Source organism: Chlorocebus sabaeus, chromosome 3 (assembly GCF_047675955.1).
Source record: "Chlorocebus sabaeus isolate Y175 chromosome 3, mChlSab1.0.hap1, whole genome shotgun sequence".
NCBI lineage: Eukaryota > Metazoa > Chordata > Mammalia > Primates > Cercopithecidae > Chlorocebus > Chlorocebus sabaeus.
In genome coordinates this window covers 30,402,466-30,416,260 of record NC_132906.1, presented here as the reverse complement: position 1 = coordinate 30,416,260, position 13,795 = coordinate 30,402,466, and the positions used below count along the sequence as shown (strand labels likewise).

Here is a 13,795-nt window from a genome sequence, read left to right as displayed (position 1 = left end):
TCAGGAGAAAGCTGGGCCATTTTTTTTTTTAATAAGAAAGTATGAAGAGACACCTCTGTTAGTTTTTCCCAATGGAAGGAAGCTTCCTGCTGCTCGATGAAATGTTAGGACTGGTCATGCAACTTGCTTTGTTTGGCAGTAGGGGCTAAATAAAAGAACCTAAAGGTCTTGTTCTTTACTAGAAGTCTGTCATTAGTTATATGGGCAGTCTGCAATCTCACGTACTTCCCTTCAACCCTTGACCCTAATGACTTATCTGTATCCCTTGAGTAGCTGCACTTTCCTTCTTTTTCATGGTGACCTCTCTAACTGCCACACCCAGCCTGCCTTTTAGATTATGTTTTCTTTCTTCCTTTTAGAGTTTATCAGGATGTCAGCCTGCTGGTGATGTTTCAGGGACCATTGGAGAGAGTGGAATTAGATGGGAAAAACATCACAAATGCAAATACTACAATTTAAAATTTTTCTCTCGTATTTGTTGCATTGCCACTTCATTTGTGTCATTTTAATTGAAAATCAAAATATAGCTCCTTTTGGCATGTTTTAATTACCTTTTAGGAACAGGAGGGGTAGATTACTCAGAGCTCTCTGACAGCTGGTATTTGCTGATGCCAGGAAGAGGAAACCAGACTTTTTAATCTTCATTTTCTTTGTTTATTATACCAGAAAGCTTTGTTCTTTTTCCAAGTTCACAGGCCTGCATGCCAACCTTTGAGGACAAAGGGTACATGCTCGGTTGTTTTGATTTCACAGTGATGTGCCCTACAGTGAGTGTCAGACCAAAACAGATATGAGAAGGGTGGAAAGTAGAGGAAAACACTATGAACAGAAAGATTTTCTGTTAAATTATTTTCTTCTCCATTATCACACATCTAAATTAATATTGCAGCGAGCTAATATCAGCATCTAACATGTTCACTATCTACCTAGCCCACTCTTCTGAAGCTCTAACTAAAATCTCTGGGCTGGGTGCGGTGGTTTACGCCTGTAATCCCAGCACTTTGGGAGGCCAAGGCAGGCAGATCACCAGAGGTCAGGAGTTCGAGACCAGCCTGGCCAACATGGTGAAACCTGGCTTCCACTAAATATACAAAAATCAGCCAGGCTTGGTGGCTGTCGCCTGTAATCCCAACTAGTTGGGAAGTTGAGGCAGGAGAATTGCTTGAACCTGGGAGGCGGAGGTTGCAGTGAGCCAAGATTGTGCTACTTTACTCCAGTCTTGGTGACAGAGCAAGACTGTCTCAAAAAATAAATAAAATAAAATCTCTGTATTTCAAAGTTAAGCTAATTTGGTCTCTGCCTCTGAGACAAAGGAAGATGCCTCAAGCATTGTCTTTGGTAGACATGTGGGAAACTTCATTAGAAATAATCTAATCTTCACCATTGTGTCTCTAGGTCCTAGTCCTTGTGGCTGCCGTAGAGTAGGAGCTCAATCAAATTCGTTCAATGAATGACCAAGCTATTCAAAAGCTTTTCAGAAACAGGGGAACACAAACTTCCACAAGAAACAAGGCATGCTGGCATTAGATTGATCATCAGCTGCACTAAAAATGGTGGAATAATAGCTTGAAAGTTCAGGGGGAAAATGATTTTCAACTTGTGACACCTCTACCCAGTCAAATTACTTGCAAGGGCAATATAAAGACATTGTTACACATGCAAAGACTCAGAAAGCTTACCTGCCAGGCACCTTTTCATGAGGAGTTATTAGAGCATATACTCCATCAGTAAAACAGCAGAGTATCCTGAGGAAGCCATGGGATTCAGGCAGCTGCAGATGTGACCCAGAATGTCAGTTTTGTGGGTGACTAAGCCACAAGTTCATATTTGAGCAAGAATGGAGGATCCAGGAAACAAAGGTATTTCATGGAACATACAGTTGGAAGAACTTGAAGATATACTTCAGGCAAAGAAAATGAAAATAAGAAAAGCACCTAGAAATTTTATTTTCTGAAAGACTCTACAAGAAAATTATAATTCAAATATGAATTAAACTGAGTCATTGGCCGGGCGCGGTGGCTCAAGCCTGTAATTCCAGCACTTTGGGAGGCCGAGACGAGTGGATCACGAGGTCAGGAGATCGAGACCATCCTGGCTAACACGGTGAAACCCCCTCTCTACTAAAAAATACAAAAAAAACTAGCCGGGCGAGGTGGTGGGCGCCTGTAGTCCCAGCTACTCAGGAGGCTGAGGCAGGAGAATGGCGTGAACCCGGGAGGCGGAGCTTGCAGTGAGCTGAGATCCGGCCACTGCACTCCAGCCTGGGCGACAGAGTGAGACTCCATCTCAAAAAAAAAAAAAAAAAAAAAAAAAAAAAAAAAAAAACTTGAGTCATCAATGGGCTTTCAAAAGAAAAATATTCCAAGAAAATAGAATGGGTAAGATGGCACAGATTTCTTTCAACAACAAAGTACTAGGCAAAGCGACAACAACAAAGTAACCATGATTTTGAGAAACAGCAGCACAGGGTTGAGACATTGTGACTACACAGAGGAAAATCAGTCACAGCATACTACTTGGCTCTGCTGTGGACCAACATTTTCATAATGTTAATGCTGCTTATTGGTTACTATCTATTAGAATCAACTTATAGAAGACTTAGGCCAGGTATGGTGGCTTATGCCTGTAATCCCAGCACTTTGGGAGGCCAAGGCAGGCGGATATCGAGACCATCCTGGTCAAGATGGTGAAACCCCGTCTCCATTAGAAATACAAAAATTATCTGGGCATGGTAGTGTGCGCCTATAGTCCCAGCTACACAGGAGGCTGAGACGGGAGAATTGCTTGTACCCCAGAGGCGGAGGTTGCAGTGAGCCGAGACGGTGCCACTGCACTCCAGCCTGGCAACAGAGCGAGACTCCATCTCAAAAAAAAAAAAAAAAAAAAAAGACTTAGTTACAGATGGGAATATAAATGTTATCAGTCGTGGAAATCTAAGAGTACAGCTTTGAAAAGTTTGGAGGTACAGAGGTTTGAGGCTGCAATGAGCTATGATTGCACCAGAGGTACTCCAGCCTGGTCAACAGAGGGAGGCCTCATTTCTAAAGAAATACGGAGGTAGAAGCAGAGGTGGGGAGTTCAAGGGAAGTAGGAGTTTCTCCTGTCATGAAATGGAGAACCAAGAGGTGCTGTCTATATTTAATAGAACTAAAAACAAAAGTTTAAGGATATTAAAGTTAACTAAAGTGAACAATAGGACTAAAAATTGTGGTGTTAACTACCATGTGCACCTTAGGGAGGTGAATTAAGCTGACTTTTTATCAGTCCTTGCAGGAGTCAGTGTCACAAAATAGCAGCTTAATCCTATTCATACAGTTGAAGATCAGGAGAATTTAAAACCACAAAGGTCAAAGTGGTTGCCCTTTGGAAGTGGGACTAAGGCTGGGGAGATAAAAAGCAAGGAACAATTGCTTTTTGTTGTAGGGCTTCCTCTACTCTTTTTTTTTTTTTTTTTTTTCAGTTTTTTTTTTTTTCCTTTGACAAAACAAAAACCAAACATAACAATCCTGGTGAGGGTCACAGATCATCTATTTTAATGCCTGGAAATATATTCAGTGAGTCATCTTGTAGCTCTTAAACCAAAGTTAAAAAGTATAAGAAAGTCTATAACTGTAGACTACAAAGCAGTTATACAGAATGAAAACTCCCAGTGATCTCAGGAGAAGTGGTGTTTTATTTCTGGTTGCTGCCAGAAATATTTCTGTATATATCCAGAAGCTCTCCTGGCTGGGTATCCACAGCTTGGCAACAGCTGCATAAAAAGGGGGCCAGACCTCTCACCATCCCTTCTCCCCTACCCTCACCAATCTATTCTTACTGAGTTACAGGTTGAATTGCATCCCCTGCAAAATACATGCTGGAGTCCTAATGTGCAGTACCTCAGAATGTGATCTTATTTGGAAATAGGGTTGTTGCAGATGTAATTAGTTAAGATGAGGCCACACTGGGTTAGGGTGGTCCCTCAATCTGATATGACTGGTGTCCTTATACAAGGGGAAATTTACATTCAGAGACAGCACATAAAGGAAAGGCAATGTGAGGGAGAAGAAGGCCATCTACAAGTCAAGTATAGAAGCCTGGAACAGATCTTTTCCTTCCAGGCCTCAGAAGAAACAACACTGTCAACACCTTTATTTTGGACCTCTAGCCTCCAGAAGTATGAGATAATAAATTTGTTTAAACCATTCATTTAGCTTGTGGGACTTTGTTGCAGCAGCCCTGGCAAACTAATACACTGATGGAACAAGGGAAAGAGTCCCTTTCATGACTGCCAACATTGGGTGGGAAAGAAAAGCATTAGGCACCTTTGTCATCTCCTCCCCTGATGCTGTTACAAATTTAATCTGATAAAAATCTGTGTCTGTTGCTCAGTTCTCAAGAGCAGCATCCAGAGTACAGGTATGGGTATGGGTAGTACTGTTTTTTGTTTGTTTGTTTTTTGAGACGGAGTTTTGCTCTGTCACCCAGGCTGGAGTGCAGTGGCATGATCTCGGTTCACTGCAAGCTCCGCCTCCCAGGTTCAAATGATTCTCCTGCCTCAGCCTCCCAAGTAGTTGGGGTTACAGGCGCCAGCCACCACGTCTGGCTTTTTAGTAGGACAGTTTCACCATCTAGGCCATGGCTGGTCACAAACTCCTGACCTCAGGGGATCTGCCTACCTCGGCCTCCCGAAGTGCTGGGATTACAGGCGTAAGCCACCGTGCCTGGCCTTGTTTGTTGTTAATTGAAACTAGGCTTTGTTTAGAGTACAAAGAAAGCAGTGCAGATGTTGCAAATGTTGATCTGTAGCATTTCCCTTCTCTTATCACCACACTACAGAATAGTTGTACATTAACTCTGACATTGTGGAAGGAAGGTAATTGGAGCTGGCCAGAGCAAAGTCATTTTGTTCCTGAATGCCATTTTACAACTGCCAAACTGTAGAATGTACTTGCTGATGTTGCAGACAATATTGCTGCCACTTATGAAAAGGACTTTGCTGAGGACTGAACTTTTCTCAAACCCCTTCATCAAGGACTTTTGCCTAGAAACCAATGAACTGTCATGATAATGCTTTATCTTCAAAATGGTTATGAAATTTATGGATGAACTAGTGAGAACTGACTTCTTCCTTTAAAAACCCTACCCAAAAATAGCTGGTCAAGACACAATTCAAATGCTTCCGGAATCTGTGTTCCTTGAACTGCAATTCTCAGACTGCCAATAAACTTATTTACTTGGATGTCAGTCTCTGTGTCTCTGGTTGACACGTTATAATGAACATGTTCAGCGCTTACAAGTAAAGTGTAACCAGATATTGTTCACAATAATCCTATGAGGTAGGTTCTATACTTTTATATAAAGGGACTTACTCTGCTGTATTAGTTTCCTAAGGCTTCTGTAACAAACTATGACAACCTAAATGGCTAAAACGACACGAATTTATTACCTTACAGTTCTGGAGGTCAGAAATACAGCTCACTGGGTTAAAATCAAGGCTTTAGCATGCACGGTGGTGCTTCCCTGGAGTCCCAGCCACTCAGAAAGCTGAGGTGGACGGATCGCTTGAGCCCAGGAGCTCAAAACCAGTCCTGGCAACATAACAAGACCCTGTTTAAAAAAAAAAAAAAAAAAAAAAAAAAAAATCAAGGTATCAGCTGGACTGTTACTTCTGGAAGCTCTGGGGAACAATTTTTTTTTTCCTTCTCCTTTTCTAGCTTTTCCTTTTTTTTTTTTTTTTTATGGCAACAGGGTCTCGCTCTGTCACTAAAGCTGGACTGCAGTGGTGGGATCATGGGCCCTCTCCAGCTCTAGTGATCCTTCTGCCCCAGTCCCCCGAACAGCTGGGACCACAGCACCTGCCGCCATGTCTAGCTAATTTTTCGTAGAGACGAGGGTATCACTATGTTACCCAGGCTGATCTCGAACTCCTGGGCTTGAGGGTTCCTCTCCCGCCTCTGCCTCCCAAAGCACTGGGATTGCAAACATGAGACACTGTGCCTGCTCCTCTTCCAGCTTCTTGAGGCCAGCTGCATTCTTTGGCTGTTGCCCCTTCCTCCATCTTCAAATAGCTTTCTGATTCTGACCTTTGCGGGCCCCCTCCCACTTTAGAGAACCCTTGTATTTACACTGGGCCCAACCACATACTCCAAGATCATCTCCTTATTTTAAAGTCAGCTGATTAGCAACCTTAATTCTATCTGCAATCCTAATCCCCTTTGCCAAGCAAGAGAACAAACGCACAGGTTCCAGGGAGTAGGATGTGGGCATCCTGAGGCGGGGCATTATCCTGCCTTCCACAATTGCCCATGGTCACACAGCTAGTAAGTGCTAGCTAGCACTGAGTGCTGTGCCCATGAAATTTATCTACATAGGCTTTCACTTAACCTGCAGACAGAACTCAGTTAGTGGGAGATACTTTCCCTCAATATTATTAGCATTGTTCCACTGCAACGTGGAACGACAGCTTTAAAACGTGCTCTTCGTAGGCCCGGCTACTCCAAGAACAGCGCCTCCCGCCAGACCCAGGCGGCTTCCTTCACCCGCAACCCGAGAGACGACCCGCAGGGCCCGCCCCGCGGAAGCCGCTGGTTGCCAGGCCAAGGAGTGGATGAGGGTTGCCGGGGAAGCGGGTGAGTGGTCCCCGCCCTGGAGGGCCGCCTCTGGAAAGAGGAGCGCGGCGCGTGGTGGCGGCGCGGAGCCTAGTGGGAGCGACGGGGAGCGAGGGGGAGACACGCCCCAGGCGCGCGGCGGCGCCCCTCATTTCCGCCTCGCAGTCTGGGTCCCTCGCCGCCTTGGGCTCTGGGCGCGCGGCGCCGTGGGGGCCAGCAGGGCGGAGCGGCTTTTCCAGGAGAAAGGGCCCTCACAGGTGAGCGGGGCGACTGGGCTCCGCAGTGGTGCAGTTGCCGCGCGGGCGCCTGTCCCGACCCAACGGGTTCTAGCTCGCTGTCCGGAAAGAACCAATGAGAAACGCTGTTGCAGCAAAAAAGAGGTTAATAAGCGCAGGGCTGGCCAAACCAGAACAGGGTCTCAGACCTGTCTCCCTGAGAATTCGGGGTCGAGGGTTTTAAACAGTATTTTGGCGGCAGAGGGCTGGGAAACTAAAACAATTGACCGGCTGGGGATGAAATCACAGGAGCGTCTGAAACTCTGAGCGGCTTCGTTGGTTCCCAGGAGGGGGTGGGGTCAGTTTCCCTTGTCTTGAAGTTAACACGAAATCCCTCGTAGTTACCCTAGCCTCTATGCTAGAATAAGAAAACGACAACACAAAATCTTACCCCGTGAGGTTACAAGCAAGATGAGTCAGTCGTGTTAGATTTCTCTCATTATTTATATATCTGTAAAGGCGTTTTCAGGGCACTTTCTGAATTTAGCCCATGTCTCACCTGTGATCCCTCTTCTGGGTATTTGCAAATCACTTTATTAGGTTTTTAAAATTATCGCAGGCATGCGAAGGGGCCGATATACTTTTGCCATGTTCAGAGTGTATTCAGGTCTTGTAATGATCATACGGGTGTAATATTGAGTAAGAGGCAAATGTGGGCAGAAAAGATCAAATGTGGTTTTCAGCTAAGAAGTCTAGTTGCTCTTATTTTTTCAGTTACTCTCCATTGCATAGAATAAAGCCCCGGAGAAACGAAGAATAAGAACATGGGAAAACTTGGCTTCCATGTTAAACCGTGTAAATACCAGGTGTTAGAATAGTGGTAAAGGACTTGTTTCTTTCACATCCATGTACTCTCAAAGACCTCATCAGTCTTGGAAAAACATTGTTTCGAAGACAATGTGTATGATTGATTTGGTTATATGAAGAAATTATTTCTAGGATTTCCTTGTAATTCTGTGATAAGCAGGAATACAAACTGGAATTTTTGCAGGTCACTATAGTAGAGGTTTTAGTTTGATTTTTTGCTTTGCCTGTCATGCTCTCTCTTCCTTATAATTCTTTGTGGTATGATTAAAAAACAAACACTAGGGCTGGATGCGGTGGCTCACGCCTATAATCCCAGAACTTTGGGAGGCCAAAGTGGGCGGATCACCTGAGGTTGGGAGTTTGAGACCAGCCTGACCAACATGAACAAACCTCATCTCTACTAAAAATACAAAATTAGCCTGGTGTGGTGGCACATGCCTGTAATCCCAGCTACTCGGGAGGCTGAGGCGGGAGAATCGCTCGAACCTGGGAGGTAGAGGTTGCGGTGAGCCGAGATCGCGCCATTGCACTCCAGCCTGGGCAACAGGAGCGAAACTCCGTCTCAAAATAAAAAACAAAAAACAAACACTATAAGCTTTTTGAAAAATCAAGTAAATTCATTCCAGTGTTTTTCCTGCAATGAAAAAGAATGCATCACTTTTCTAAGGTTTTAATAATCATAATAGCTGCCGGTTATTCAGGACCTTCTATGTACCTGGCAGTGTTAGGAACTTTTTATCCATTTTCTCTTATGTGCTAAGCAGTCCTATTAGCTGCTTCATCCTGGAAACACAGATGGGAGACTGAAGTCAAGGACTACAACTGTGTGTTTAACATCTCTCTTGACTCTCAGTAACCTCCAGTTCGGCACGTCCAAAATGAAACACATGTCTCTTCTGCCAATATGTTTTGCCCCACCCCTGCAACACTCCCGCTGCCAGAAAAATCACACAAACAAAAACCTCCCACACAACCTTTGTGCCTTTCCTCTCTCAGGGAGTGCCAGAAACCATCTGGTTCATGCCAGAAACCTGGGAGTCAACCTTGCCCTCTTCGCTGCTTGCCCCCCCATAAATCTGCCACCACAAATCCTGTCAACTGTTCTTACATCTTTCCTTCCCATTTTTTCTGGCCCCATTGCCTCCACTCTATTCCATTTCATTATTTTCCTGCCTTTTCTGTTGTTGGAGCCTCCTAACTGGCCTGTGTCTCTGAGCTGGCCTTCCTGCGCCTCCTCCACTGGTCCATTTAATCTGCAATCTGAGTGAATGTTTTTTCTAATGTGCAAATATGATATTGCGTTCTTGGTTAAAATGCTTCAGCAGCCTGTTACATTATTCTTTCCATTTCTTGAACTGAATGTAATTTCTTTAGCTCTTAAATATGCAATTTCCTCTTCCATGATTACTGTTTTCCTCCTCTTTGTCTAGTCAAGTTTCATTCATCCTTCAGGTTTCAGCTTAAATAGCCTACATTTGTTGAGGTTTATGGTTATCTCTGATGGGATGTCCATGATGGCAGGGATTATGAGAGATTTGTTCAGATCATAACATCTGACTCAGTTGGTGCTCAGTGTCTACCTGTTGAATGTAGTATAGGGGAGGAAAAACATTTTTTTCTCTACCCTCTTAGGTTCAGTAGCTGGGCCCTGCAAAATAAACTGATGAAAGATAGATTAACAGGAAAAAAGGTTTATGCATAAATGTAAAGAAGTGGTTAGAACAGCGGGCCCACGTGCCATTTTAACAAAGAGCGATAAATTGTAGAGAAGTAACTAGACAAAAGCAGGGGAATTCTTCTTGGGTAAATTGTAGGAAGGTAAATATATGGGGGAAGCTAACAGAAGATAAGGGTTATTCAGTAAGGTTTGTTATGTGGACTCAAGTTGGCGCCTTCCCCGTTGGTAAGAGTTGCTCTCTTCCTGGTACTGGAAAGGAAGACACATTTACAAAAGGATGTTTATTACCTGTACATAGGAACATTTATGCCCTGCATTTATACAAAAAAGGGAGGGCAAAGAGCAAATTAGTTTCAGCTCAAAACAATTCTTACATGAAAGTGGCATATTTTGGGGTAGCATACACTGATCCCCTTCAAAAGGAATAAGTTGCTTTTCTCTTATGGTTATGAGAGCTACTTTGAATTAACTTCTGCTTTTTGAAAGTACATTTAATTCTCAAATGTTTCTGCTTTGGAATGCAGTTTGGGAGAGCCCATAGTGACTGCGTGAGTGGAGCCCAGCTGTGTGGATGCCCCAGCATGGATGACTACATGGTCCTGAGGATGATCGGGGAGGGCTCCTTCGGCAGAGCTCTTTTGGTTCGGCATGAAAGCAGTAATCAGATGTTTGCCATGAAAGAAATAAGGCTTCCCAAGGTCACTACTAAAGAAATTAGCTCACTTTGAAAGTATACCTGCAATTTATATAAAAGAATAAGTTTTTGGCCAGGCATGGTGGCTCACACCTGTAATCCCAGCACTTTGGGAGGCAGAGGCGGGTAGATCACCTGAGGTCAGGAGTTTGAGATCAGCCTGAGGTCAGGAGTTTGAGGCCAGCCTGGCCAACATGGGGAAAACCCGTCTCTAGTAAAAATAATTTTTAAAAAATTAGCCAGGTGTGGTGGCGTGCACCTGTAGTCCCAGTTATTCGGGAGGCTGAGGCAGGAGAATCACCCGAACCTGGGAGGCAGAGGTTGTAGTAAGCTGAGATCGTGCCACCGCACTCCAACCTTGGTGACAAAATAAGACTCTGTCTCAAAAAGTAAATAAATAAATAATAAGTTTTTTAGTTTTAACATGGAATTTCTCCTTCATGCAAAAGATAGAATTGGTTTATTCGTTAGCTTTACAAGGGCTCAATACATTATATGTGGTTCTTAGGATATTGTAATTAACAATGGGAGAAAAACAGTAAAAGTTTTGGAGGCGATTACTGCTAATTTTATTTCAGCAAATAATTGGTAATAACTTCCACTTTTGTATACCTAATGGTGTAGGAAATCTTTGCCAAAGCAACTCAGGTGAGTTATTAATGAAAAAGGATCATAAAAATACAATGAAGAACAAATGCTAACCTTTGGTACCAGTACACCTACTCTGTGGATCAGTTTATAGGTTTTATTTCCTTGTAGACCATTACTATGTATCATAGTTGTCCTGTGAAAGAATTCATTACATGAAGACTATGTCATAATACTTTGGATCAATTTTTAAAAAACACAGTCTAATAAACGTCTCAGAGTGCTAGGTATTTTTTTCCCGCTGTATTCTTGACTTCATTCAGTGATTTTCAAACTTGAGTGAGCATCATAATCAGCTGGAGGGCTTGTTAAACCATGGATTGCTATGCCTCACCCCCAGGCTTCCGACTGAGGAGGGCCAGGTGGGCTTGTGAATTTGCATTTTTAATAAGTTCCCAGCTGGTGCTGATGCTGCTGGTCTGAGAACCCTTGTGTTACTACACAATCAATGACGATTTCTTTTCTTTCTTTTTTTAAATTTATAGATGGAGTCTTGCTCTATTGCCCAGGCTGGAGTGTAGTGGCACAACCATAGCTCATTCCAGCTCAGACTCCTGGGCTCAAGCGATCTTCCAACCTCAGCCTCCCCAGTGGCTGGGACTATAGGTGTATACACTATAAGTGTAGTATAGTCCCAGCCACTGGGGAGGGTAGCCACCACACCCAACTAACAACGGCAATGAAAAAAGAAAATAAAAGTACGATGAAGGGGTCAGCTCAAGCATGAAAATATAGCCAGAGTTGGAAAATCACCATGCATTTTCTCTTGTCATTTCACAAATTTAAGTTGAGCCAAAGTGTAGTGTTATAAAACTGCATCTAGCATTGAAGTATCATGTAAACTATATTATTATAAAGTTATCTATTTTAAATGCAGTATTAAATTTATGCTTATTTAAAATGTTTTTTTAGTCTTTCTCTAATACACAGAATTCTAGGAAGGAGGCTGTTCTTTTAGCCAAAATGAAACACCCCAATATTGTTGCCTTCAAAGAATCATTTGAAGGTAAATACAAATTCCCCCAGATACGTGCATTTCTGAATTTGATTTATAGCCACTACAACTTTTCTAAAGAGCTTGTATCTGTTTTAGCTGAAGGACACTTTTATATTGTGATGGAATACTGTGATGGAGGGGATCTAATGCAAAAGATTAAACAGCAAAAAGGAAAGTTATTTCCTGAAGACATGGTAAGAGATTGACTTACATAGTTTCTCTCAAGGTTTAGAAGCCACTTTTCTCATAAACTTTGTATAAGTTAAAACAAAAGCATTGATATTTGTAATTACCTGAGAAGGTAAATAGAAATGACTGATTTCTGTATTGGTGTTACCACTTAGTGTCCCCAGGAGATGGCTGCCTGAAATGGTTTTAGGAAATAAAATCTATATAAATTATTAAGAAATAAAACTTTCATGTTTAGAATAATTTCAAGATTGTATCACCAAATTTTGTATTAGATATTTAAAATCTTGATTTCTTTTTCTTTTTCTTTTTTTTCTTTTTGAGAGAGAGTCTTGCTCTGTTGCCCAGGCTGGAGTGCAGTGGTGCGATCTCGGCTCACTGCAAGCTCATCCTCCCGGGTTCATGCCATTCTCCTGCTTCAGCCTCCTGAGTAGCTGGGACTACAGGCGCCCGCCACCATGCCTGGCTAATTTTTTGTATATTTAGTAGAGACGGGGTTTCACTGTGTCAGCCAGGATGGTCTCGATCTCCTGATCTCATGATCCACCCGCCTCATCCTCCCAAAATTCAGGGATTACAGGCGGGAGCTACCGCGCCCGGCCTAAAATCTTGATTTTTATCGTACTGAAATTTTTAGAAGACAGGTGTATTTTATTTTGTATTATTAAAACATCAGAAGAATGAAGCTTGCCATTTCTGTTTCTTGGGAGTACCTATTCTCAATCTTTTTCCTCCTAAAGCTTGAAGTGGTCCCTTCAGTCTAAGACTTGCTGTCTTTTTAGTGGAAAATTGCATACTAAATATTTTTTAATGTATTGGCTATGGAAAATACTTAAATTGCTCCGATGAGGCTTAGTTTGATTTAGGTTATAGCATGTTATGAAAGTATGTAAATAAATATAAATAAATATTATACATTTAGAAATTGTATTGTTAAAAATATGGGTTCTGTAGAAGGAAGTCAACCTTGGCTTCAACTGGAAGAATCTCCATAGCAAAAGTGAAAAAAAAATTAATTTGACATTTAACTGTAGGCCCTCAAGACACCTAGAAATTCTGGGTACTGTTGACCTTGGACTTACAAGCAGGAACTATTGACCTCAAAGGATTATTTATAATATAATGAAGTATTTTAATGTTATCATACGGATATTCTGCAAAAGTAAATGAAAATCCAACATAATGATTACACTGGAAAAGCTGTAGTGCATTTCTTATTGGTGAACTACCTTTATATAAGCATTTAAGAATACTTTTATTTGGTTGAATATAAGAAAAATATAAGTGGAAGTTTTACTAAAATAAATTGCTATTTGGATCATGTATAAGATGCTGGAATATGGGAGTCACAGCTTTTCTGAATTTCTCCAAGTAACACTGAATCTTAGTTGAACTATGTAATTTTCAGGAGTTCTGTACTCGCATTATGTAAAATCTTAGTCGACTAAGGCCTAGAGATGATTCTTTGGACTTTTAGGTTAAGATGAGCCAGTTACTGCATTCTTGAAGATTTTGCATACCTTTTTCTTACAGATACTTAATTGGTTTACCCAAATGTGCCTTGGGGTAAATCACATTCACAAGAAACGTGTGCTACACAGAGATATCAAGTCCAAGGTGAGTGGAGTACATTTTGGACTTAAAAAAAAACTATTTAATTCAGTAATTTTGCTGTGTTATCCCATGCATTTTGGGACATTTTTGTTTAGGAATATTTGTCAGCTTAATATTTGTTACTTACTTTTCAAATTAAAATTTCGCCCACCTTTATTAAAATGTAGTTGACAAAAATTATGTATATTTATGATGTATAACATGATGTTTTATATATATACACACACATTGTAAAATGATTAAATCAAGGTAATTAACGTATCTATCACCTCACATACTTATTATTTCTTTGTGGTGAGGACA

At 41.9% G+C, this 13,795-nt stretch overlaps 1 protein-coding gene across 6 annotated transcripts in view; it reads left to right on the top strand.

The window, feature by feature from the left end:
• The first annotated feature begins 6,292 nt into the window (after window positions 1–6,292).
• The window catches only part of NEK3 (NIMA related kinase 3), a 30,167-nt gene continuing 22,664 nt past the window's right edge, over window positions 6,293–13,795 (top strand). For 2 of the 6 annotated variants that reach the window (XM_037986656.2, XM_007960474.3), the window contains exons 1-5: window positions 6,629–6,847; window positions 9,875–10,048; window positions 11,605–11,698; window positions 11,786–11,883; window positions 13,412–13,495. In XM_037986656.2, coding sequence (XP_037842584.2) covers window positions 9,932–10,048; window positions 11,605–11,698; window positions 11,786–11,883; window positions 13,412–13,495 — 393 coding nt within the window. In that variant the 5' untranslated portion in view covers window positions 6,629–6,847; window positions 9,875–9,931. The other 4 variants (XM_073014368.1, XM_007960473.3, XM_007960475.3 and 1 more) reach the window with 3 other exon arrangements.